The sequence below is a fragment of the Sturnus vulgaris genome, unplaced genomic scaffold, assembly GCF_052056855.1.
Source record: "Sturnus vulgaris isolate bStuVul1 unplaced genomic scaffold, bStuVul1.hap1 Scaffold_1138, whole genome shotgun sequence".
In the NCBI taxonomy this organism is placed as follows: Eukaryota; Metazoa; Chordata; class Aves; order Passeriformes; family Sturnidae; genus Sturnus; species Sturnus vulgaris.
Genome location: NW_028276043.1, coordinates 48097 through 75191, shown reverse-complemented (window position 1 = coordinate 75191; position 27095 = coordinate 48097). Strand labels below are relative to the sequence as shown.

Below are 27095 nucleotides of genomic sequence, written 5' to 3'. Positions count from 1 at the left end.
TGCCCAGGTACCCCTAGGTGTGGCCAGGTATGTCCCAGGTGTGGCCAGGTATGTCCCAGGTACCCCCAGGTGTGCCCAGGTATGTCATAGGTACCCCCAGGTAAGTCCCAGGTACCCCCAGGTATGTCCCAGTTACCTTCAGGTGCATCCTGGGTACCCCCAGGGTAACCTCAGGTGACTTTGGCTGTCCCCAGGTGTGCCCAAGTATGTCCCAGGTACCCCCCAGGTATGTCCCAGGTACCCTCAGGTGCGTCCTGGGTACCCCCAGGTGACTTTGCATGTCCCCAGGTGTGCCCAGGTGACCCCAGAACAACCTCAGCAGCGCCAGGTGCGTCCCAGGTGTACCCCGGCCATACCCAGGTGCGTCCCAGGTGTGCCACAGGTAACCCCCAGATAGATCCCAGGCCCCTCCCGGTGACCTCAGGTGACCCCCACAGCCAGACCTGGGCACCCCCAGGTGTACCCAGGTGTGTCCCAAGCGTCCCCAGGTGTCCCCAGGTGTGCCCAGGTGTGCCCAGGTGTGTCCAGGTGTGTCACAGGAAGTAATCGGCCACGGGTTTCTTGGCGGGGATCCCGCGCGTCTCCTGCGGCGCCGCCTCGAAGATGATGAATTCCTTCTGCAGGTGCTCGTCCAGCTCCAAGATGGCCGCCACGTTCCCCGCACCTGCCGGGAACCCGCAGCTCATTTGCATCTCATTAAATATTATAATGAAGGGTTTTTGCAGTGTTCTCACCTGTGCCGCTCACCTGGAGGCCACAAACTCAGCCGAGACTCACCTGGCTGCGCCCAGCTCAGCCCCCTTGGTGTCCTGGCCCAAATTTGCATCTCATTTGCATCTCATTTTGCATATCATTTGCATATCGTTTGCATATTGAGAACGATTCTCAGGAAGGTTTTTTGCAGCGTTCTCACCTGTCCCGCTCACCTGGAGCCCCTCAGGCTCACCTGAGCCCCTTCATCGCAGCCCTCTCCAGGTCCCAGCGCACACCTGTACCTCATTTGCATCTCATTTGCATCTCATTAAGAGTTTATAGAGCAGTTTTTAATCAAGGACTCACCTGTGCCGCTCACCTGGAGGTCCCAAACCCAGCCCAGACTCACCTGGCTGCGCCCAGCTCGGCCCCCTTGGTGTCCCGGCCCAAATTTGCATCTCATTTACATCTCATTTGCATATCATTAAATATTCTCATGAAGGTTTTTTACAGCGTTCTCACCTGTCCGGCTCACCTGGAGCCCCTCAGGCTCACCTGAGCCCCTTCATCGCAGCCCTCTCCAGGTCCCACTGCACACCTGTACCTCATTTGCATCTCATTTGCATCTCATTAAGAATTTATAGAGCAGTTTTTAATCAAGGACTCACCTGTGCCGCTCACCTGGAGGCCCCAAACCCAGCCCAGACTCACCTGGCTGGCCCCAGCTCGGCCCCCTTGGTGTCCCGGCCCAAATTTAAATCTCATTTGCATCTCATTAAATATTCTCATGAAGGTTTTTGCAGTGTTCTCACCTGTCCTGCTCACCTGGAGGCCACAAACCCAGCCCAGACTCACCTGGCTGCCCCAGCTCGACCCCCTTGGTGTCCCGGACCTAATTTGCATCTCATTTACATCTCATTTGCATATCATTTGCATATTGAGAACGATTCTCAGGAAGGTTTTTTGCAGCGTTCTCACCTGTCCCGCTCACCTGGAGCCCCTCGGGCTCACCTGAGCCCCTTAATCCCAGCCCCCTCCAGGTCCCACTGCACACCTGTACCTCATTTGCATCTCATTTGCATCTCATTTGCATTTCATTTACATCTCATGTACATATCAAGGATTCACCTGTCCCGCTCACCTGGCGGCCCCAAACCCAGCCCAGACTCACCTGGCTGCGCCCAGCTCGGCCCCCTTGGTGTCCCGGTCCTCATTTACATCTCATTTGCATCTCATTTGAATCTCATTTGCATCTCATTTGCATCTCATTAAGACTTTATAGAGCAGTTTTTAATCAAGGATTCACCTGTCCCGCTCACCTGGCGGCCCCAAACCCAGCCCAGACTCACCTGGCTGCGCCCAGCTCGGCCCCCTTGGTGTCCCGGTCCTCATTTACATCTCATTTGCATATAATTTGCATCTCATTTAGAGTTTTGGACCCAGTTTTTAATCAAGGACTCACCTGTGCCGCTCACCTGGAGGCCACAAACTCAGACCAGACTCACCTGGCTGTGCCCAGCTCGGCCCCCTTGGTGTCCCGGCCCTAATTTGCATCTCATTTGCATCTCATTTGCATATCGAAAGCATTTATAAGGGAGGTTTTTGCCACGTTCTCACCTGTCCCGCTCACCTGGAGCCCCTCAGGCTCACCTGAGCCCCTTCATCGCAGCCCTCTCCAGGTCCCAGCCCACACCTGTACCTCATTTGCATCTCATTTGCATCTCATTTGCATCTCATTAAAGATTGTCATGACGGTTTTTGCTCAATTCTTACCTGTTTCACTCACCTGGAGCTGCAGGTAAAACCCGGCCTCACCTGTCCCCCAGGTAACCCCCAGGTCACCTCCATTGGATCCCGACCCCCCTCATTAGCGGCTAATTAGCATCTCATTAGCATACCGGAAGTGGTGATTGGACACCAGTCCCACACTCCCATCCATCACCTGGGCGCCATCGCTTCCTGTACAGGTGTGTCCGAACCTCACCTGTTCCTGATATAACTGCCATGTAAATCATACTTAATTAGCGGCTAATTAGCATCTCATTAGCATACCGGAAGTGGTGATTGGGCTCCAGTCCCACCCTCAAATCCACCTCCAGAGTCGCTCACCTGCACTCCAGCACTTCCTGTACAGGTGTGACTAAACCATACCTGTACCTGATATAACTTCCACCTAATTAGCAGCTAATTAGCATCTAATTAGCATCTCATTAGCATACCGGAAGTGGTGATTGGACACCATTCCCACGCTCCCATCCATCACCTGCACTCCATCACTTTCCATACAGGTGCGCCCCAACCACACCTGTACCTAATACACCTACCACTTAATTAGCACTTAATGAGGGGTTAATGAGGGGTTAATTATCATCTAATTATCATACCGGTAGCAGTAATTGGGCGCAGACCAGACGGTGAGCACGGTCTCCCCGAAGTGCCACTTGTAGCCCTCCATGACGAGCTGGTGGGCGCGGCAGATCATGGACACCTCGTTGGCCGCGTTGAACTGAGCCACCACGTCGGAGCCGAACAGGTAACCCGCGCCCCGCGGGGACACGCCCCAACCTGTGGTGTCTGACAGGTGAGATACAGGTGAGACACAGGTGAGATACAGGTGAGGGACAGGTGAGACACAGGTGAGACACAGGTGAGACACAGGTGAGATACAGGTGAGGGACAGGTGAGACACAGGTGAGACAGGTGAGATACAGGTGAGATACAGGTGAGAGACAGGTGAGATACAGGTGAGAGACAGGTGAGACACAGGTGAGACACAGGTGAGACACAGGTGAGAGGTGAGACACAGGTGAGACACAGGTGAGGGACAGGTGAGCTCAGGTGAGAGACAGGTGAGACACAGGTGAGACAGGTGAGAACAGGTAACCCGCGCCCCGCGGGGACACGCCCCAGCCTGTGGTGTCTGACAGGTGAGAACAGGTGAGATACAGGTGAGACAGGTGAGAACAGGTAACCCGCGCCCCGCGGGGACACGCCCCAGCCTGTGGTGTCTGACAGGTGAGACACAGGTGAGACACAGGTGAGACACAGGTGAGACACAGGGGAGACACAGGTGAGACACAGGTGAGACACAGGTGAGACAGGTGAGAACAGGTAACCCGCGCCCCGCGGGGACACGCCCCAGCCTGTGGTGTCTGAGATACAGGTGAGACACAGGTGAGACAGGTGAGAACAGGTAACCCGCGCCCCGCGGGGACACGCCCCAGCCTGTGGTGTCTGACAGGTGAGACACAGGTGAGAGACAGGTGAGAACAGGTAACCCGCGCCCCGCGGGGACACGCCCCAGCCTGTGGTGTCTGACAGGTGAGACACAGGTGAGCTCAGGTGAGACACAGGTGAGATACAGGTGAGACACAGGTGAGACACAGGTGAGACACAGGTGAGACAGGTGAGACACAGGTGAGACACAGGTGAGAGACAGGTGAGACACAGGTGAGAGACAGGTGAGAGACAGGTGAGAGACAGGTGAGAACAGGTGGCACACAGGTGAGAACAGGTGAGAGACAGGTGAGACACAGGTGAGAACAGGTAACCTGCGCCCCGCGGGGACACGCCCCAGCCTGTGGTGTCTGAGACACAGGTGAGAGACAGGTGAGAGACAGGTGAGACACAGGTGAGCTCAGGTGAGCTCAGGTGAGCTGTGCTCACCTTGGGGGTGGGACCAGACCAGGTCACACCTGGGGCCGTCGAATTTGGGGATTTTTGGGGGGATTTTTTTAGGCTCCCCCCCTCACCTGTCCCAGCTCACCTGAGCTCACCTGAGCACACCTGGGCACACCTGAGCACACCTGGGGCCGTCAAATTTCGGAATTTTTTGGGATTTCTTTTATAATTTTCGGATTTTTGGGGAGGATTTTTTTCAGGATTTTTCTGGGGTGTCCCCCCTCACCTGTCCCAGCTCACCTGAGCACACCTGAGCACACCTGAGCACACCTGGGCCCGTCGAATTTTGGGATTTTTTGGGATTTCTTTTATAATTTTGGATTTTTGGGAGGATTTTTTTGGGGATTTTTTTCAGGATTTTTCTGGGGTGTCTCCCCTCACCTGTCCCAGCTCACCTGAGCTCACCTGAGCACACCTGAGCACACCTGAGCTCACCTGAGCACACCTGAGCACACCTGGGGCCATCCCATTTGGGGATTTTTGGGGATTTCTTTTATATTTTGGGGATTTTTGGGAGGATTTTTTCTGGATTTTTTGGGGGAATTTTTCTGGGGTGTCTCCCCTCACCTGTCCCAGCTCACCTGAGCTCACCTGAGCTCACCTGAGCACACCTGGGACCGTCGAATTCTGGGATTTTTTGGGGGATTTCTTTTACATTTTGGGATTTTTTGGGAGGATTTTTTTGGGGATTTTTTTCAGGATTTTTCTGGGGTGTCTCCACTCACCTGTCCCAGCTCACCTGAGCTCACCTGAGCTCACCTGAGCACACCTGGGGCCGTCAAATTTTGGGATTTTTTGGGATTTTTTTGCAGATTTTCATTTCTATTTGTGGGATTTTTCTGGGAATTTTTGGGGGATTTTTTGGGAATTTTTTTGGGGTGTCTCCCCTCACCTGTCCCCGCTCACCTGAGCTCACCTGAGCTCACCTGAGCACACCTGGGCCCGTCGAATTTTGGAATTTTTTGGGGGATTTCTTTTATATTTTGGGATTTTTTGGGAGGATTTTTTTGGGGATTTTTTTCAGGATTTTTCTGGGGTGTCTCCACTCACCTGTCCCAGCTCACCTGAGCACACCTGGGCACACCTGAGCTCACCTGGGGCCGTCAAATTTTGGGCTTTTTTGGGATTTTTTTGCAGATTTTCTTTTATATTTGTGGGATTTTTCTGGGAATTTTTGGGGGATTTTTTTGGAATTTTTTTAGGCTCCCCCCCTCACCTGTCCCAGCTCACCTGAGCTCACCTGAGCTCACCTGAGCACACCTGAGCTCACCTGAGCTCACCTGGGCCCGTCGAATTTTGGAATTTTTTGGGGGATTTCTTTTATATTTTGGGATTTTTTGGGAGGATTTTTTTTGGGGATTTTTTTTTTAATTTTTCTGGGGTGTCTCCCCTCACCTGTCCCCGCTCACCTGAGCTCACCTGAGCTCACCTGAGCTCACCTGGGGCCGTCAAATTTTGGGATTTTTTGGGATTTTTTTGCAGATTTTCTTTTATATTTTGGGGAATTTTTCTGGGAATTTTTGGGGGATTTTTTGGGAATTTTTTTGGGGTATCTCCCCTCACCTGTCCCAGCTCACCTGAGCTCACCTGAGCTCACCTGAGCACACCTGAGCCCATCGAATTTGGGGATTTTGGGGGGATTTCTTTTATATTTTGGGGAATTTTGGGGGGATTTTCTTCGGGATTTTTTTGGGAATTTTTCTGGGGTTCTCCCCTCACCTGTCCCAGCTCACCTGAGCTCACCTGAGCTCACCTGAGCACACCTGGGCCCGTCGAATTTTGGAATTTTTTGGGGGATTTCTTTTGTAATTTGGGATTTTTTGGGAGGATTTTTTTGGGGATTTTTGGGGAATTTTTTTGGGGTGTCTCCCCTCACCTGTCCCAGCTCACCTGAGCACACCTGAGCACACCTGAGCACACCTGAGCACACCTGGGACCATCAAATTTTGGGATTTTTTGGGGGATTTCTTTTATATTTTGGGGAATTTTGGGGGGATTTTCTTCGGGATTTTTTTGGAATTTTTTTAGGCTCCCCCCCTCACCTGTCCCAGCTCACCTGAGCTCACCTGAGCACACCTGAGCACACCTGAGCTCACCTTCGGGGTCGGACCAGAGCAGGTCACACATGGGGCCGTCGTGGGGCACCTCCTGCTTGCGGTCGATGGTTCTGATCTGATCCAGGGTCTGGATGGACGGAGAGAGGCCCCCGTGGACACAGAAAATCTGGAAATTTGGGAAAATTTGGGTGAAATTTGGGAAAATTTGGGTGAAATTGGGGAAATTTGGGGGATTTTGGGTGAAATTTGGGTGAAATTCGGGTGAAATTTGGGGGATTTTGGGGGAAATTTGGGGGAAATTTGGGTGAAATTCGGAGGATTTGGAGGGAAATTTGGGGAAACTTTGGGGAAATTTTGGGAAAATTGGAAAAATCTGGGGGATTTTGGGTGAAATTTGGGTGATTTTTGGGGGATTTTGGGGCCAGGGTCTGGATGGACGGCGAGAGGCCCCCGTGGACACAGAAAATCTGGAAATTTGGGAAAATTTGGGAAATTTGGGAAAATTTGGGGGATTTTGGGGGATTTTGGGGGAAATTTGGGTGAAATTTGGGTGAAATTCGGGTGAAATTTGGGGGATTTGGGGGGAAATTTGGGGAAAATTTTGGGAAATTTTGGGAAAATTGGAAAAATTTGGGGGATTTTGGGTAAAATTTGGGGGATTTTGGGGCCAGGGTCTGGATGGACGGGGAGAGGCCCCCGTGGACACAGAAAATCTGGAATTTGGGAAAATTTGGGTGAAATTTGGGAAATTTGGGGGATTTGGGGTGAAATTTGGGGGATTTTGGGTGAAATTTGGGAAAATTTGGGTGAAATTTGGGGGATTTTGAGACATTTTTGGGTGAAATTTGGGTGAAATTTGGGGGATTTTTGGGGCATTTTGGGGGATTTTGGGTGGTTTTGAGGCCCCCGTGGACACAGAAAATCGGAAAATTTGGGAAAATTTGGGTGAAATTTGGGAAAATTCGAAAATTTGGAAAAATTTGGGGGATTTTGGGTGAAATTTGGGTGAAATTTGGAGGATTTTGGGTGAAATTTTGGGGGAATTTGGACTTCAGGACATTTGGGGACATTGGTGTCCCACCCCCCCACCTGCCCCAGGTGTATCCCAGGTGTTCCCAGGTGTCCCCAGGTGTGTCCCAGGTGTATCCCAGGTGTCCCCAGGTGTGTCCCAGGTGTATCCCAGGTGTCCCCAGGTGTATCCCAGGTGTCCCCAGGTGTGTCCCAGGTGTGTCCCAGCTGTACCCAGGTGTATCCCAGGTGTCCCCAGGTGTATCCCAGGTGTCCCCAGGTGTGCCCAGGTGTGCCCAGGTGTGCCCAGGTGTATCCCAATCCCCTCCAGCTGCCCCCAGGTGTATCCCAATCCTCCTCAGGTACCCCCAGGTGTATCCCAGGTGTATCCCAGGTGTATCCCAGGTACCCCCAGGTGTACCCAGGTGCATCCCAATCCCCTCCAGCTGCGCCCAGGTGTATCCCAGGTGTGTCCAGGTGTATCCCAATCCCCCTCAGGTGTCCCCAGGTGTCCCCAGGTGTACCCAGGTGTGTCCCAATCCCCTCCAGGTGCCCCCAGGTGTGCCCAGGTGTATCCCAATCCCTTCCAGGTGTGCCCAGGTGGATCCCAATCCCCTCCAGCTCTGCCCAGGTGGATCCAAGGTGTCCCCAGGTGTCCCCAGGTGTCCCCAGGTGTATCCCAGGTGTATCCCAATCCCTTCCAGGTGTCCCCAGGTGTATCCCAGGTGTGCCCAGGTGTATCTCAGCTGTCCCCAGGTGTGCCCAGGTGTGTCCCAATCCCCTCCAGGCGCCCCCAGGTATATCCCAGGTGTATCCCAATCCCCTCCAGCTGTGCCCAGGCATATCCCAGGTGTGCCCAGGTGTGCCCAGGTGAGCTCACCTTCCCATCGATGATGGCCGACAGGCTCAGGTAGTCGAGAATCTCAGTGCCCCACCTGTCCCAGGTGTATCCCAGGTGTCCCCAGGTGTGCCCAGGTGTCCCCAGGTGTATCCCAATCCCTTCCAGGTGTCCCCAGATGCCCCCAGGTGTGTCCCAATCCCTTCCAGGTACCCCCAGGTGTATCCCAGGTGTATCCCAGGTGTATCCCAGGTGTGCCCAGGTGTGCCCAGGTGAGCTCACCTTCCCATCGATGATGGCCGACAGGCTCAGGTAGTCGAAGATCTCGGTGCAGTAGCGCCACACGGTGACCGAGCCGTACTTGCGCAGGCACTCGTCGTAAAACCCGTACACCTGAGTGATCTGCCGCGACTCGTGGTTACCTCTGATCAGCGTGATCCGGTCTGGGTACCTCACCTGGACAGGTGACACACACCTGAGTCAGGTATAACACACCTGGGCACAGGTAATAACAGATACAGCGTCACCTGTCCAGGTGTGTCCCTACACCTGAGTGATCTGCCGCGACTCGTGGTTACCTCTGATCAGCGTGATCCGGTCTGGGTACCTCACCTGGCCACAGGTAACACACCTGAGTCAGGTATAACACACCTGGGCACAGGTAATAACAGATACAGCGTCACCTGTCCAGGTGTGTCCCCACACCTGAGTGATCTGCCGCCACTCGTGGTTACCTCTGATCAGCGTGATCCGGTCTGGGTACCTCACCTGGCCACAGGTAACACACCTGAGCACACCTGAGCACACCTGGGCACAGGTAAGCATCCATAGATAGAGATACAGCGTCACCTGTCCAGGTGTGTCCCTACACCTGAGTGATCTGCCGCCACTCGTGGTTACCTCTGATCAGCGTGATCCGGTCTGGGTACCTCACCTGGACAGGTGAGACACACCTGAGCACACCTGAGCACACCTGAGCACAGGTAACTATCCCTAGATACAGATACAGCATCACCTGTCCAGGTGTGTCCCCACACCTGAGTGATCTGCCGCCACTCGTGGTTACCTCTGATCAGCGTGATCCGGTCTGGGTACCTCACCTGGCCACAGGTAACACACCTGAGCACACCTGGGCACACCTGGGCAGGTGAGGGGACATTGGGGACACGCCCAAGGTGCGCAGGTGAGGGGTGTTGTCACACCTGGCCTTCACCTGCTCTGAGTCTCTGTCCCTCACCTGTCTCACCTGTCCCAGGTAAAACACCTGTCCCACCCCTATCCCTTACCTGTCTCACCTGTCCAGGTGAGCTCAGACCTGTCCTACACCTGTCCCAGGTAACACACCTGTCCCTTACCTGTGCACACCTGTCCAGGTGAGCTCACACCTCTACCACACCTGTCCCAGGTAACACACCTGTCCCTTATCTGTGCACACCTGTCCAGGTGAGCTCACACCTGTCCCACACCTGTCCGAGGTAACACACCTGTCCCACACCTGTCTCACCTGTCCAGGTGAGCTCACCTTGAGCGTCACCAGCAGCAGGAACATCTCCACACTGACACACCTGTCCCAGGCTACACACCTGACCCACACCTGTCCCTTACCTGTGCACACCTGTCCAGGTGAGCTCTCACCTGTCCCACACCTGTCCCAGGTAACACACATGTCCCTTACCTGTCCCTTACCTGTCCAAGTGAACTCACACCTGTCCCACCCCTGTCCCTTACCTGTCTCTTACCTGTCCCACCCGTCCAGGTGAGCTCACACCTGTCCCACACCTGTCCCAGGTAACACACCTGTCCCACACCTGTCCCTTACCTGTCTCACCTATCCAGGTGAGCTCTTACCTGTCCCTTACCTGTCCAGGTGAGCTCACACCTGTCCCAGGTGGCACACCTGTCCCACACCTGTCTCACCTGTCCAGGTGAGCTCACACCTGTCCCACACCTGTCCAGGTGAGCTCACACCTGTCCCTTACCTGTCCCTTACCTGTCTCACCTGTCCAGGTGAGCTCACCTTGAGCACCACCAGCAGCAAAAACATATCCACACTGACACACCTGTCCCTTACCTGTCCAGGTGAGCTCACCTTTAGGGCCAGCAGCAACAGAAACGTCTCCACACAGACACACCTGTCTCAGGTAATACACCTGTCCCACCTGTCCAGGTGAGCTCACACCTGTGCACACCTGTCCCAGGTAACACACCTGTCCCACCCCTATCCCTTACCTGTCTCACCTGTCCAGGCGAGCTCACACCTGTCCCACCCCTGTCTCTTACCTGTCTCACCTGTCCAGGTGAGCTCACACCTGTCCACACCTGTCTCAGGTAACACACATGTCCCACACCTGTCCCTTACCTGTCCAGGTGAGCTCTCACCTGTCCCAGGTGACACACCTGTCCCTTACCTGTGCACACCTGTCCAGGTGAGCTCTTACCTGTCCCTTACCTGTCTCACCTGTCCAGGTGAGCTCACACCTGTCCCTTACCTGTCTCACCTGTCCAGGTGAGCTCACACCTGTCCCACACCTGTCCCAGGTAACACACCTGTCCCTTACCTGTCCCTTACCTGTGCACACCTGTCCAGGTGAGCTCACACCTGTCCCACCTGTCTCAGGTAACACACCTGTCCCTTACCTATCTCTTACCTGTCCAGGTGAGCTCACACCTGTCTCTTACCTGTCTCACCTGTCCAGGTGAGCTCACACCTCTCCCTTACCTGTCTCACCTGTCCAGGTGAGCTCTTACCTGTCCCTTACCTGTTCACACCTCTCCAGGTGAGCTCAAACCTGTCCCACACCTGTCCCTTACCAGTCTCACCTGTCCAGGTGAACTCACACCTGTCCCACACCTGTCCCAGGTAACACACCTGTCCCTTACCTGTGCACACCTGTCCAGGTGAACTCACACCTGTCCCACACCTGTACCAGGTAACACACCTGTCCCTTACCTGTCCCTTACCTGTCTCACCTGTCCAGGTGAGCTCACACCTGTCCACACCTGTCCCAGGTAACACACCTGTCCCTTACCTGTCCCTTACCTGTGCACACCTGTCCAGGTGAGCTCACACCTGTCCCACACCTGTCCCAGGTAACACACCTGTCCCTTACCTGTCCCTTACCTGTGCACACCTGTCCAGGTGAGCTCACACCTGTCCCACCTGTCTCAGGTAACACACCTGTCCCTTACCTATCTCTTACCTGTCCAGGTGAGCTCACACCTGTCCCACACCTGTCCCAGGTAACACACCTGTCCCTTACCTGTGCACACCTGTCCAGGTGAGCTCACACCTGTCCCACACCTGTCCCAGGTGACACACCTGTCCCTTACCTGTCCAGGTGAGCTCACACCTGTCCCTTACCTGTCTCACCTGTCCAGGTGAGCTCACACCTGTCCCACACCTGTCCCAGGTGACACACCTGTCCCTTACCTGTCTCACCTGTCCAGGTGAGCTCACACCTGTCCCTTACCTGTCTCACCTGTCCAGGTGAGCTCACACCTGTCCCTTACCTGTCTCACCTGTCCAGGTGAGCTCACACCTGTCCCTTACCTGTCTCACCTGTCCAGGTGAGCTCACACCTGTCCCTTACCTGTCTCACCTGTCCAGGTGAGCTCACACCTGTCCCTTACCTGTCTCACCTGTCCAGGTGAGCTCACCTTTAGGGCCAGCAGCAGCAGGAAGGTCTCCACGCTGTAGAAGCCGCGGTCGACGAAGTCGCCCATGAACAGGTAATTGGTCTCAGGTACATCCCCACCCACCTGCACAGGTGAGACACAGGTGAGAGACAGGTGAGACACAGGTGAGACACAGGTGAGACACAGGTGAGACAGAGGTGAGAGACAGGTGAGACACAGGTGCATCCCAGGTGTGCCCAGGTGTCCCCAGGTGTATCCCAGGTGTGCCCAGGTGTATCCCAGGTGTATCCCAGGTGTGCCCAGGTGTATCCCAGGTGTGTCCAGGTGTGCCCAGGTGTGTCCCAGGTGTATCCCAGGTGTATCCCAGGTGTCCCCAGGTGTATCCCAGGTGTATCCCAGGTGTGCCCAGGTGTATCCCAGGTGTATCGCAGGTGTATCCCAGGTGTGTCCCAGCTGTCCCCAGGTGTGTCCAGGTGTGTCCCAGGTGTGCCCAGGTGTGTCCAGGTGTGTCCCAGGTGTGCCCAGGTGTATCCCAGGTGTGCCCAGGTGTGCCCAGGTGTGCCCAGGTGTGCCCAGGTGTATCCCAGGTGTGCCCAGGTGTATCCCAGGTGTGCCCAGGTGTGCCCAGGTGTGCCCAGGTGTATCCCAGGTGTCCCCAGGTGTGCCCAGGTGTGCCCAGGTGTCCCCAGGTGTATCCCAGGTGTGCCCAGGTGTGCCCAGGTGTGTCTCTCACCCTGAAGAGCTCCTTGAGGTCGTAGAATTGTCCGTGGATGTCCCCGCACACCTGGGGGGGCAAAGACACCAAACGTCCCCAAAAATGGCCCCAAAAATGGCCCCAAAAATATCCCAAAAATTTCCAAAAAATCACCCAAATTATCCCAAAAATGGCCCCAAAATTTCCCCAAAATTTCCCAAAAAATATCCCAAAAATCACCCAAAATGTCCCAAAAATATCCCAAAAATTACCCCAAAAATGGCCCCAAAATTTCCCCAAAAATATCCCAAAAATGGCCCAAAAATGACCCAAAAATGGCCCCAAAATTTGACCAAAATATCCCAAAAAATATCCCAAAAATCCCCCAAAATGTCCCAAAAATATCCCAAAAATTACCCCAAAAATGTCCCCAAAAATAAAAAAATATCCCAAAAAATACCCCAAAATCCACCCAAAATATCCCCCAAAATGTCCCCAAAAATTACCCAAAAATGACCCAAAATAAACCAAAAAATCCCCAAAAATCATCCCAAAAAATCCCCAAAAAATCCCCAAAAAAATCCCAAAAAATCCCCCAAAAATCCCCAAAAAATAAAAAAAAAATCCCCAAAAAATCCTCCAAGCCCCCCAAAATTTTCCCTATTTTTCCCCAAAAATTCCCCAAAAATTCCTAAAAAAACCAAAAAAAAAAATCCCAAAAAATTATAAAAAATCCCCCCCAAAAAATCCCAAAAAATCCCCCAAAAATCCCCAAAATCCCTAAAAAATCAGAAAAAAATCCCCAAAAAATCCCAAAAAAATCCGAAAAAAATCCAAAAAAATCCCCAAAAAATCCCCAAAAAATCCCCCAAAAATCCAAAAAATCCCCCAAAAATCCCCCCAAAAAATCGCAAATAATCCCCAAAAATTCCCAAAAAAATCCCCAAAAATCCCCCAAAAAATAAAAGAAAAACATATAAAAAAATCCTCTAAAAATCCAAAAAAAATCCCAAATTTTTCCCAAAAATTCCCCAAAAATTCCCCCCCAAAAATCCCGAAAAAATCTCAAAAATACCCAAAAATTCCCCCCAAAATGCCAAAAAATCCACAAAAAATTCCAAAAAATTCCCAAAAAAATCCCAAAATAAATCCCAAAAAATCCAAAAAAAATCCCTAAAAAAATTCCAAAAATTCTGCCAAAAAAATCCCCAATCCTGAAAAAAATCCCAAAAAAATCCCCAAAAAATCAGAAAAAAATCCCCAAAAATAAAAAAAAAAATCCTTAAAAAACCCTAAAAAATCCCCAAAAAATCCCCAAAAATTCCAAAAAAATCCCAAAAAAATCCCAAAAAAAAAAAAAAAAAAAAAAAAAAAAAAATCAAAAAAAATCCTGAAAAAAATCCCAAAAAATCCCCAAAAAATCCTTAAAAAATCCTAAAAAGTTCCCAAAAAAATCCCCAAAAATCCTTAAAAAGTAAGCAAAAAAATCCCAAAAAATCCCAAAAAAATCCCCAAAAAATCCCCAAAAAAATCCCCAAAAATCCCCAAAAAATCCCAAAAAATCCCCAAAAAAATCCCCAAAAATCCCCAAAAAATCCACCTAAAAAATCCCAAAAAAATCCCTAAAAAATCCCAAAAAATCCCAAAAAAATCCCTCAAAAATCCCTAAAAAATCCCCCAAAAATCCAAAAAATCCCAAAAAATCCCCCAAGAAATCCCCAAAAAATCCACAAAAAATCCCAAAAAATCCCAAAAAAAATCCCAAAAAACCCCCAAAAAATCCCCCAAAAAAATCCCCAAAAAATCCCCAAAAAAAATCCCCAAAAAATCCCTAAAAAATCCCAATAAATCCCAAAAAAATCCAAAAAAAATCCCCAAAAAATCCACCAAAAAAATCCCCAAAAAATCCCCAAAAAATCCCAAAAAATTCCCTTAAAAATCCCCAAAAAATCCCCCAAAAATCCCTAAAAAATCCCAAAAAATCCCCAAAAAATCCCTAAAAAATCCCAAAAAATCCCCAAAAAATCCCCAAAAAATCCCAAAAAATCCCCAAAAAATCCCCAAAAAATCCCCAAAAAATCCACAAAAAATCCCAAAAAATCCCAAAAAAAATCCCAAAAAACCCCCAAAAAATCCCCCAAAAATCCCCAAAAAATCCCCAAAAATCCCCAAAAAATCCACAAAAAATCCCAAAAAATCCCAAAAAAATCCCCAAAAAATCCAAAAAAATCCCCCAAAAGTCCCAAAAACTCCCCAAAAAATCCAAAAAAATCCCCAAAAAATCCAAAAAAATCCCAAAAAATCCCCCAAAAATCCCCAAAAAATCCTCAAAAAATCCCTTAAAAATCCCAAAAAAATCCCAAATAAATCCCAAAAATCCCCAAAAAATCCCCCAAAAATCCCCAAAAAATCCCTAAAAAATCCCAATAAATCCCAAAAAAATCCAAAAAAAATCCCCAAAAAATCCACCAAAAAATCCCCAAAAAATCCCTAAAAAATCCCAATAAATCCCAAAAAAATCCAAAAAAAAACCCCAAAAAAATCCCAAAAAAATCCCCAAAAAAATCCCCAAAAAATCCCCAAAAAATCCCTCAAAAATCCCTCAAAATTCCCTTAAAAATCCCAAAAAATCCCAAAAAAATCCCCAAAAAATAAAAAAAATCCAAAATAATCCCCAAAAAATCCCCAAAAAATCCCCCAAAAAATCCTTAAAAAACCCTAAAAAGTCCCCAAAAAAATCCCCAAAAAATCCCAAAAAATCCCCCAAAAATCCAAAAAAATCCCCAAAAATCCCAAAAAATCCCCAAAAAATCCCCAAAAAATCCCAAAAAAATCCCAAAAAATCTCCAAAAAATCCCTCAAAAATCCCTAAAAAATCCCCCAAAAATCCAAAAAATCCCAAAAAATCCCCCAAGAAATCCCCAAAAAATCCCCAAAAAATCCCCCAAAATCCCCAAAAAATCCTAAAAAATCCCAAAAAAAATCCCCCAAAAATCCCTAAAAAATCCCTAAAAAATCCAAAAAAACCCCAAAAAATCCCCAAAAAATCCCCAAAAAAATCCCCAAAAAATCCCCAAAAAATCCCCAAAAAATCCCCAAAAAATCCCCAAAAATCCCCAAAAAATCCCCAAAAAATCCCTAAAAAATCCCCAAAAATCCCCAAAAAATCCCCAAAAAATCCCAAAAAATCCCCAAATAATCCCCAAAAAATCCCCAAAAAATCCACAAAAAATCCCAAAAAATCCCAAAAAAAATCCCAAAAAACCCCCAAAAAATCCCCCAAAAATCCCCAAAAAATCCCCAAAAATCCACAAAAAATCCACAAAAAATCCCAAAAAATCCCAAAAAAATCCCCAAAAAATCCCCAAAAAATCCAAAAAAATCCCCAAAAAATCCCCAAAAATCCCAAAAAATCCCCCAAAAATCCAAAAAATCCCAAAAAATCCCCCAAGAAATCCCCAAAAAATCCCCAAAAAATCCCCCAAAATCCCCAAAAAATCCTAAAAAATCCCAAAAAAAATCCCCCCAAAATCCCTAAAAAATCCCTAAAAAATCCAAAAAAACCCCAAAAAATCCCCAAAAATCCCCAAAAAATCCCCAAAAAATCCCAAAAAATCCCAAAAATCCCCAAAAAATCCCCAAAAAATCCCCAAAAAATCCCCAAAAAATCCCTAAAAAATCCCCAAAAATCCCTAAAAAATCCCCAAAAAATCCCCAAAAAATCCCCAAGAAATCCCCAAAAATCCCAAAAAATCCCAAAAAATCCCCAAAAAATCCCCAAAAAATCCCCCAAAAATCTCAAAAAATCCCCAAAAAATCCCCAAAAAATCTCAAAAAATCCCCAAAAAATCCCCAAAAAATCCCTAAAAAATCCCCCAAAAATCCCAAAAAATCCCCAAAAAATCCCAAATTTTCCCCAAAATCCCCAAACCCCCCAAAAAATCCCCAAAAATCCCCAAAATTCCCCGCAGACCGTGACGGGCGAATCCACTCTCTGCACGTTGCTCTCCTCCACCAGGATCTCCCTGCAACCACAACAACAACAAAACCCCATCAATCCCTCCATTAACGCCCTAATTAACCAATTAACGAGCTAATTAATGGATTAATTAATGATTAATTACCGGGCCTTGGCGCACAGGGCCTTGACCTCGCTCTCCTTGATGAGCTCGCAGCGTCTCAGTTGCTCGATCTGTCGGTCCAGGTCACTCAGCTCCCCCATGGCCGCCCCAATTAACCCCTAATTAATTCATTAACACCCTCGTTAATTGATGGACCTGACCCTGGGACTAATTAACCCGTGGCAGAGGTAATTAATGAAGCCTGGGGGTAATTAATTATCAATTTCTCATCAATAACTAAGGGAAAAGTGGATTGGAAGGGGTTAAAACCCTCCTGCATGAATTAATTATCCCCTTAATTAATTAATTAAGACCCTCGTTAATTGATTGACCAGATCCTGGGACTAATTAACCCGTGCCAGAGGTAATTAATGAGCCCTGGGGGTAATTAAGCCCAAATTTGCCATTAAAAAGTGGATTGGAAGGGGTTAAAAGGATCCTGGACGGGTTAATTAACCCATTAATTAATTAATTATCACCCTAATTAATTGATTAACCTGGTCGTGGAACTAATTAACCCATTCCAGGGGTAATTAATGAGCCCTGGGTAATTAATTAAGTCTCAATTTCTCATTTAAAAAAGTTTGGAAGGGGTTAAAACCCTCCTGGATGAATTAATTATCCCCTTAATTAATTAATTATCACCCTCATTAATTGCTTGACTTGATCCTGAGGGTAATTAAGCCCTGCCAGGGGTTATTAATGAGCCCTGGGTAATTAATTAAGCCTCGATTTCCCATTAATAAGGTGACTGGAAAGGGTTAAAACCCTCCTGGATGGGTTAATTGTCCCCCGAATTAGTTAATTAAGACCCTCATTAATTGATGGACCTGACCCTGGGACTAATTAACCCCTGCCAGAGGTAATTAATGAAGCCTGGGGGTAATTAATTATCAATTTCTCATTAATAACTCTGGGAAAAGTGGATTGGAAGGGGTTAAAACCCTCCTGGATGGGTTAATTAATCCTTTAATTAATTAATTAAGACCCTCATTAATTGCTTGACTTGATCCTGAGGGTAATTAAGCCCTGCCAGGGCTAATTAATGAGCCCTGGGTCATTAATTAAGCCTCGATTTCTCAATAATAAGGGGACTGGAAGTGGTTAAAACCCTCCTGGATGGGTTAATTAACCCCTTAATTAATTAATTAAGACCCTCATTAATTGATTACCCTGATCCTGGGACTAATTAACCCATGCCAGAGGTAATTAATGAGCCCTGGAGGTTATTAATTATCAATTTCTCATTAATAACTCTGGGAAAAGTGGATTGGAAGGGGTTAAAACCCTCCTGGATGAGTTAATTAACCCCTTAATTAGTTAATTAAGACCCTCATTAATTGCTTGACTTGATCCTGAGAGTAATTAAGCCCTGCCAGGGCTAATTAATGAGCCCTGGGTAATTAATTAAGCCTCGATTTCTCATTAATAAGGGGACTGGAAGGGGTTAAAACCCTCCTGGATGAGTTAATTAACCCCTTAATTAGTTAATTAAGACCCTCATTAATTGATGAACCTGACCCTGGGACTAATTAACCCGTGCCATGGGTAATTAATGAGCCCTGGGGGTAATTAATTATCAATTTCTCATTAAAAACTCTGGGAAAAGTGGATTGGAAGGGGTTAAAACCCTCCTGGATGAGTTAATTAATCCTTTAATTAATTAATTAAGACCCTCATTAATTGCTTGACTTGATCCTGAGGGTAATTAAGCCCTGCCAGGGGTTATTAATGAGCCCTGGGTCATTAATTAAGCCCCAATTTCCCATTCAAAAGTGGTTTTGAAGGGCTTAAAACCCTCCTGGATGGGTTAATTATTCCCTTAATTAATTAGTCAGCACCCTAATTAATTGATTAACCTGGTCGTGGAACTAATTAACCCATTCCAGGGGTAATTAATGAGCCCCGGGTAATTAATTAAGTCTCAATTTCTCATTAAAAAAAGTTTGGAAGGGGTTAAAACCCTCCTGGATGGGTTAATTATCCCATTAATTAATTAATTATCACCCTCGTTAATTGATGGACCTGATCCTGGGGGTAATTAACCCCTGCCAGGGGTAATTAATGAGCCCTGGGTAATTAATTAAGCCCAAATTTCCCATTAAAAAGTGGTTTTGAAGGGGTTAAAACCCTCCTGGATGAGTTAATTGTCCCCCTAATTAATTAATTAAGACCCTCATTAATTGATTAACCCGACCCTGGGACTAATTAACCCCTGCCAGGGGTAATTAATGAGCCCTGGGTCATTAATTAAGCCTCGATTTCTCATTAATAAGGGGACTGGAAAGGATTAAAACCTTCCTGGATGGGTTAATTATCCCCCTAATTAATTAATTAAGACCCTCATTAATTGATGAACCTGACCGTGGGACTAATTAACCCGTGCCAGAGGTAGTTAATGAGCCCTGGGGGTAATTAATTAACAATTTCTCATTAATAACTAAGGGAAAAGTGGATTGGAAGGGGTTAAAACCCTCCTGCATGAATTAATTATCTTTTTAATTAACTAATTAAGACCCTCATTAATTGCTTGACTTGATCCTAAGAGTAATTAAGCCCTGCCAGGGGTCATTAATGAGCCCTGGGTAATTAATTTAGCCTCGATTTCTCATTAATAAGGGGACTGGAAGGGGTTAAAACCTTCCTGGATGAGTTAATTAACCCCTTAATTAGTTAATTAAGACCCTCATTAATTGATGAACCTGACCGTGGGACTAATTAACCCGTGCCAGAGGTAATTAATGAACCCTGGGGGTAATTAATTATCAATTTCTCATTAAAAACTCTGGGAAAAGTGGATTGGAAGGGGTTAAAACCCTCCTGGATGGGTTAATTAATCCTTTAATTAATTAATTAAGACCCTCATTAATTGCTTGACTTGATCCTGAGGGTAATTAAGCCCTGCCAGGGGTAATTAATGAGCCCTGGGTCATTAATTAAGCCTCGATTTCTCAATAATAAGGGGACTGGAAGGGGTTAAAACCCTCCTGGATGAGTTAATGAACCCCTTAATTAGTTAATTAAGACCCTCATTAATTGATGAACCTGATCCTGGGACTAATTAACCCGTGCCATGGGTAATTAATGAACCCTGGGGGTAATTAATTATCAATTTCTCATTAAAAACTCTGGGAAAAGTGGATTGGAAGGGGTTAAAACCCTCCTGGATGGGTTAATTAATCCTTTAATTAATTAATTAGCAACCTCAGCAATTGATGAACCTGACCCTGGGACTTTAACCCGTGCCAGGGGTAATTAATGAGCCCTGGGGGTAATTAATTATCAATTTCTCATTAATAATTAAGGGAAAGTGGATTGGAAGGGGTTAAAACCCTCCTGGATGGGTTAATTAATCCTTTAATTAATTAATTAGCAACCTCAGTAATTTATTTAAGTGATCCCTGGGGTAATTAGGCCCTGCTAGGGGTAATTAATGAGCCCCGGGTAATTAATTAAGTCTCAATTCCTCATTAAAAAAAGTTTGGAAGGGGTTAAAACCCTCCTGGATGGGTTAATTAATCCTTTAATTAATTAATTAGGGCCCTCATTAATTGATTAACCTGACCCTGGGACTAATTAACCCGTGCCAGAGGTAATTAATGAGCCCTGGGTAATTAATTAAGCCCAAATTTCCCATTAAAAAGTGGTTTTGAAGGGGTTAAAACCCTCCTGGATGAGTTAATTGTCCCCCTAATTAATTAATTAAGACCCTCATTAATTGATTAACCCGACCCTGGGACTAATTAACCCCTGCCAGGGGTAATTAATGAGCCCTGGGTAATTAATTAAGCCTCAATTTCTCATTAAAAAAAGTTTGGAAAGGGTTAAAACCCTCCTGGATGGGTTAATTAATCCTTTAATTAATTCATTAACATCCTCATTAATTGATTAACCTGATCCTGGGGGTAATTAACCCCTGCCAGGGGTAATTAATGAGCCCTGGGTAATTAATTAAGCCCCAGTTCCTCATTAACAAGGGGTGGAATCTCCATTAATGCATTCATTAAATCCCCCATTAATTAGTGACGTCATTAATTAACCCCCAACTGCTCCTCCCCCAAACAGAGACCCCAAAAAACCCCAAAAATTCCAACAAAATTCCCCAAAAAATTCCCAAAAAATCCCCAAAAAATTCCCAAAAAATTCCCAAAAAATCCCAAAAAATTCCCAAAAAATTCCCAAAAAAATAAAAAAAAAATTCCCCAAAAATTCCCCAAAAATTCCCCAAATTCCCCCAAAGTTTTCCCAAAATCCCCCCAAAAAATCCCAAATTTCCCAAAAATCCCCCCCTGAACCCTCCCCCAAAAAACCCCAAAATTCCTCAAAATTCTCCCAAAAAATTCCCCCCAAATTCCCGAAATTCCCCCCAAAAAAATCCCAAAAATTTCCCCTAAAAATTCCCCAAATTCCTCCTAAAAATTTTCCAAAAATTCCCTCAAAAATTTCCCCAAAATTCCTCCCAAATCCCCCTAAAAAATTCCCCAAAATTCCCCCAAATCCCCTAAAAAAATTCCCAAAATTCCCCTAAAATTTCTCCCAAATTCCCCTCAAAATTTCCCCAAAATTCTCCCAAAAATTCCCCAAAATCCCCTGAAAAATTCTCTCAAAATTCCCAAAAATCCCCCTAAAAAATCCCAAAAATTCCCCAAAAATTCCCCCAAAATTCCTCCCAAATCCCCTCAAAATTTCCCCAAAATTCCCCCAAATCCCCTAAAAAATTCCCCAAAATTCCTCCAAAATTCCCCCAAAAATTCCCCCAAATTCCCTCAAAAAATTCCCAAAAATTCCCCCAAATCCCCCTAAAAAAATCCCAAAATTCCCCCAAAAATTCCTCCCAAATCCCCTCAAAATTTCCCCAAAATTCCCAGAAAATTCCCCAAATTCCCTCAAAAAAATTCCAAAAAATTCCCACAAAAATCCCCCAAAATTCCTCCCAAAAATCCCCTCAAAATTTCCCCAAAATTCCCCAAAAAACTCAAAAAATTCCCCCAAATTCCCTCAAAAAATTCCCCAAAATTTCCCCAAATCCCCCTAAAAAAATCCCAAAGTTCCCCCCAAAATTCCTCCCAAATCGCCCTAAAAAATTCCCCCAAAATTCCCCCAAATCCCCTCAAAAAATTCCCAAAAATTTCCCAAAAAACCCAAAAAATTCCCCCAAATCCCTTCAAAATTCCCCCAAAATTCTCCCAAAATTCCCCCAAATCCCCAAAAATTTCTCCCAAATTCCCCAAAATCCCCCCAAAAATCCAAAATTTCCCCAAAAAACCCCAAAATTCCTCCCAAATCCCCCTCAAAAAATTCCCAAAATTCCCCCAAAATTCCCCCAAAAATCCCAAAAATTCCCCCAAATCCCCTCAAAATTCCCAAAATCCCCCCAAAATTCCCCCAAATTCCCTCACCAAACCCTCCGGAACCCCCAAAATTTCCCCAAAAATCCCCAAATTTCCCCTCAAAAATCCCCAAAAATCCCAAATTTTACCCCAAATTCCCCCTCAAAAATCCCCCAAAAATCCCAAATTTTCCCCCAAATTTCCCCCAAAATCCCAGCCCGGGACTCCCCCAACCCCCTCAGGATCCCCCAAACCCTTCCCGGAACCTCCCGGAAATCCCCAAAATTCCCCAAATTCCCCAAAATTCGCCCCAAAAAATGAAAAAAAAAATTAAATTTTGTTTAAAAACCCCAAGCCCGGACGCACCGCCGGCCCCGCCGCCGCCTGCGCGCGTCACTTCCGGTCACGCCCACCCCCGGAAGTCCGGAAGCGGAAGTGGCGAACCGGAAGTCGCGAGGGGAGGAGGAAGGAGGAGACAAAATGGCGGCGCGGGAGAAGCGGCGCGGAAATGGCGCTGAAGGGGCGGAAAAAAAAAATCGCAAAAATAAAAGGAAATTTTAATTAAAAAAAAGGGAAAAAATTCCCGGATTTTGGAAATTTGTGGGGAAAGGGATCGGGAAAGGTTCGGGGTCAATAAAATCGAGCGGGGAGGGAAAAAAAAAGACGCAAAATTCAGCCCGGGAAGGCGGAATTGAAGGGGAAAGAGACCAAAAATCATCCAAAAAATCGGAATTTGTGGGGGAAATGAACCCAAAATTACCCAAAATCCCAAAATCCAGGGGGAAAGGGACCCAAAATTACCCGAAATAAAAAATTTGGGGGGGAAAGGGACCCAGAATTATGAAAAATCCCAAAATTTGGGGGGAAAATGAACCCAAAATTATCAAAAAATCCGAAATTTGTGGGAAAAGGGACCCAAAAACCTCAAAATTTGGCATCAACCCCACCAAAATCCCCCCAAAATTTGGGTTGAACCTCCCTAAAAAAAAAAAGAAACCCCAAATTTGGGGTTTAAATGTCCCAAAAAATCCAAATTTGGGATCAAACCACCCCAAAATCAACCCAAAAGCCCCAAATTTGGGGTTGAAATGTCCCAAAATCCCCAAATTTGGGGTCAAAACCCCAAAACCTCCCAAAATTTTTGATCAAAGGTTCCCAAAATCGCCCCCAAAAAACCCAAATTTGGGCTCAAACCCCAAAACTTCCCAAAATTTCGGCTCAAATCACCCCAAAATCACCCCAAAAAACCCCAAATTTTGGATCCAAACTCCCAAAATCCCCAAATTTGGGTTCCAAACCCCCAAAATCCCCAAATTTTGGGTTCAAACCCCCCCAAATTTTTGTTTAAATGACCCAAATCCCCCAAATTTTGGGTTTCAACCCCCCAAAATTTCAGTTCCAAACTCCCAAAATCCCCAAATTTTGGTCCCAAAATCCCCAAATTTTTGGTTTCAAATCCCCCAAATTTCGGTTCCAAACTCCCAAAATCCCCAAATTTTTTTTCCAAACCCCCCAAATTTTGGTTTCAAGCCCCCAAAATCCCCAAATTTTGGGTTCCAAACCCCTCAAGTTTTTGTTTAAATCACCCAAATCCCCAAATTTTGGGTTTAAAATCCCCCAAATTTCGGTTCCAAACTCCCAAAATCCCCAAATTTTGTTTCCAAAATCCCCAAATCCCCTAAATTTTTGTTTAAATCACCCAAATCCCCCAAGTTTTAGTTTCAAACCCCCCAAATTTTGGGTTCCAAACCCCCCAAATTTCATTCCAAACTCCCAAACCCCCCAAATTTCAGTTCCAAACCCCCCAAAATCCCCAAGTTTTGGTCCCAAATCCCCCAAATTTTGGTTTCACGCTCCCAAAATCCCCAAATTTTGAGTTCCAAACCCCTCAAGTTGTTTAAATCACCCAAACCCCCCAAATTTTGGGTTCCAAACTCCCCAAATCCCCAAATTTTGGTTTAAATCGCCCCAACCCCCACAAATTTCGGGTTTCAAACCCCCCAAATTTCGGTTCCAAACACCCAAAATCCCCAAATTTTCTTTCCAAGCACCCCAAAATCCCCAAATTTTTGGATCCAAACCCCCCAAATCCCCAAATTTCGGTTCCAAACCCCCCAAAACTCCAAAATTTTTATTCCAAACCCCCCAAATTTCGGTTCCAAGCCCCCAAAATCCCCAAATTTTTGGTTTCAAACTTCCAAAACCCCAAATTTTGGTCCCAAACCCCCCAAATTTTGGTTCCAAGCCCCCAAAATCCCCAAATTTTGGGTTCCAAACCTCTCAAGTTTTTGTTTAAATCACCCAAATCCCCCAAATTTTGGGTTTCAAACCCCCCAAATTTCGGTTCCAAACTCCCAAAACCCCAAATTTTGGTCCCAAATCCCCCAAATTTTCGTTCCAAGCTCCCAAAATCCCCGAATTTTGGTTCCAAACCCCCAAATTTCGGTTTCAACCCCCCAAAATCCCCAAATTTTGGGCTCCAAATTCCCCCAAACCCCCAAATTTTGGTTCCAAACCCCCAAATTTCGGTTCCAAACCCCCCAAAACTCCCAAATTTTGGGTTCCAAAACCCCAAATTTTGGTTTCAAACCCCCCAATTTTTATTCCAAACACCCAAAACCCCCAAATTTTCTTTCCAAGCTCCCAAATCCCCAAATTTTGGTTCAAAACCCCCCAAATTTCGGTGCCACCCCCCCCCCCCCAAATTTTGGTTTAAATCACCCAAACCCCCCAAATTTCGATCCCAAACTCCCAAACCCCCTAAATTTCGGTTCCAAACCCCCCAAAACTCCAAAATTTTTATTCCAAACCCCCCAAATTTCGGTTCCAAGCCCCCAAAATCCCCAAATTTTGGGTTTCAAATCCCCCAAATTTTGGATTCCAAACCCCCCAAATTTCGGTTCCAAACACCCAAAACCCCAAATTTTATTTCTAAACTCCCCAAATTTCGGTTCCAAGCTCCCAAAATCCCCCAAATTTTGGGTTTCAAACTCCCAAAATCCCCAAATTTTGGTCCCAAATCCCCCAAATTTCGGTTCCAAATTCCCAAATCCCCCAAAATTTCAGTTCCAAACACCCAAAATCCCAAAATTTTGGTTCCAAACCCCTAAATTTCGGTTCCAAACCCCCCAAAACCCCCAAATTTTTGGTTCCAAACCCCCAAATTTCAGTTCCAAACACCCAAAACCCCCAAATTTTTATTCCAACCCCCCCAAATTTCGGTTTCAAATCCCCCAAATTTTGGTTTCAAACCCCCCAAATTTTGGTTCCAAGCTCCCAAAATCTCCCAAATTTCGATCCCAAACTCCCAAAATCCCCAAATTTTGGGTTCCAAACCCCCCAAATTTCGGTTCCAAACCCCCAAAACTCCAAAATTTTTATTCCAAACCCCCCAAATTTCGGTTCCAAACACCCCAAATCCCCAAATTTTGGTCCCCAAATCCCCCAAATTTTGGGTTCCAAACCCCCCAAATTTCAGTTCCAAACTCCCAAAATCCCCAAATTTTGTTTCCAAAATCCCCAAATCCCCTAAATTTTTGTTTAAATCACCCAAATCCCCCAAATTTTAGTTCCAAACCCCCCAAATTTTGGGTTCCAAACCCCCCAAATTTCATTCCAAACTCCCAAACCCCCCAAATTTCAGTTCCAAACCCCCCAAAATCCCCAAGTTTTGGTCCCAAATCCCCCAAATTTTGGTTTCACGCTCCCAAAATCCCCAAATTTTGAGTTCCAAACCCCTCAAGTTGTTTAAATCACCCAAACCCCCCAAATTTTGGGTTCCAAACTCCCCAAATCCCCAAATTTTGGTTTAAATCGCCCCAACCCCCACAAATTTCGGGTTTCAAACCCCCCAAATTTCGGTTCCAAACTCCCAAAATCCCCAAATTTTGGGCTCCAAACTCCCCAAATCCCCAAATTTTGGGTTTCAAATCCCCCAAATTTCGGTTCCAAACACCCAAAATCCCCAAATTTTCTTTCCAAGCACCCCAAAATCCCCAAATTTTTGGATCCAAACCCCCCAAATCCCCAAATTTTGGATTCCAACCCCCCCCAATTTTGGTTCCAAACCCCCCAAAATCCCCAAATTTTGGGTTTCAAATCCCCCCAATTTTGGATTCCAAACCCCCCAATTTTGGTTCCAAACTCCCAAAATCCCCAAATTTTGGATTCCAAACCCCCCCAAATTTCGGTTCCAAACACCCAAAATCCCCAAATTTTGTTTCCAAACCCCCCAAATTTTAGTTCCCACCCCCCAAATTTCGGTCCCAAACTCCCAAACTCCCCAAATTTTGGGTTCCAAACCCCCCAGATTTTTGTTTAAATCACCCAAATCCCCAAATTTCGGGTTTCAAACCCCCCCAAATTTCGGTTCCAAACTCCCCAAACCCCCAAATTTTGGTTTAAATCGCCCCAACCCCCCCAAATTTTGGGTTTTAAAGCCCCCAAATTTTGGTTCCAAACCCCTCAATTTCAGTTCCAAACACCCAAAATCCCCAAATTTTGGTCCCAAAATCCCCAAATTTTTATTCCAACCCCCCAAATTTCGGTTCCAAATTCCCAAATCCCCCAAAATTTCGGTTCCAAACACCCAAAATCCCCAAATTTTGGTTCCAAGCTCCCAAACCCCCAAATTTTGGGTTTAAAATCCCCCAAATTTTGGTTCCAAACCCCCCAAATTTTTGTTTAAATCACCCAAAATCCCCCAAGTTTTCATTCCAAACCCCCCAAATTTTGGTTTCACGCCCCCAAAATCCCCAAATTTTGGGTTCCAAACCCCCCAGATTTTTGTTTAAATCACCCAAACCCCCCAAATTCTGGGTTTCAAAACCCCAAATTTCGGTTCCAAGCTCCCCAAACCCCCAAATTTTGAGTTCCAAATCCCCCAAATTTTGGTTTCAAGCCCCCAAATCCCCCAAATTTTGGGTTCCAAACCCCTCAAGTTTTTGTTTAAATCACCCAAATCCCCAAATTTTGGGTTTCAAATCCCCCAAATTTCGGTTCCAAACTCCCCAAATTTCGGTTCCAAACTCCCCAAAT

The 27095-nt window shown here is 46.4% G+C and overlaps 1 protein-coding gene across 1 annotated transcript; it reads right to left on the bottom strand.

The window, feature by feature from the left end:
* On the bottom strand, positions 1 to 22442 carry PPP4C (protein phosphatase 4 catalytic subunit). The gene is made up of 9 exons (XM_088157586.1): positions 22425 to 22442; positions 16732 to 16847; positions 16581 to 16632; positions 12647 to 12697; positions 11935 to 12036; positions 8560 to 8733; positions 6471 to 6597; positions 3078 to 3267; positions 1 to 681 (listed from the first exon to the last, which is right to left on the bottom strand). Exons 2-9 carry the CDS (start codon positions 16827 to 16829, stop codon positions 534 to 536), a joined length of 942 nt encoding a protein of 313 aa, XP_088013712.1. The 5' UTR covers positions 16830 to 16847; positions 22425 to 22442; the 3' UTR covers positions 1 to 533.
* Positions 22443 to 27095: the final 4653 nt, after the last annotated feature.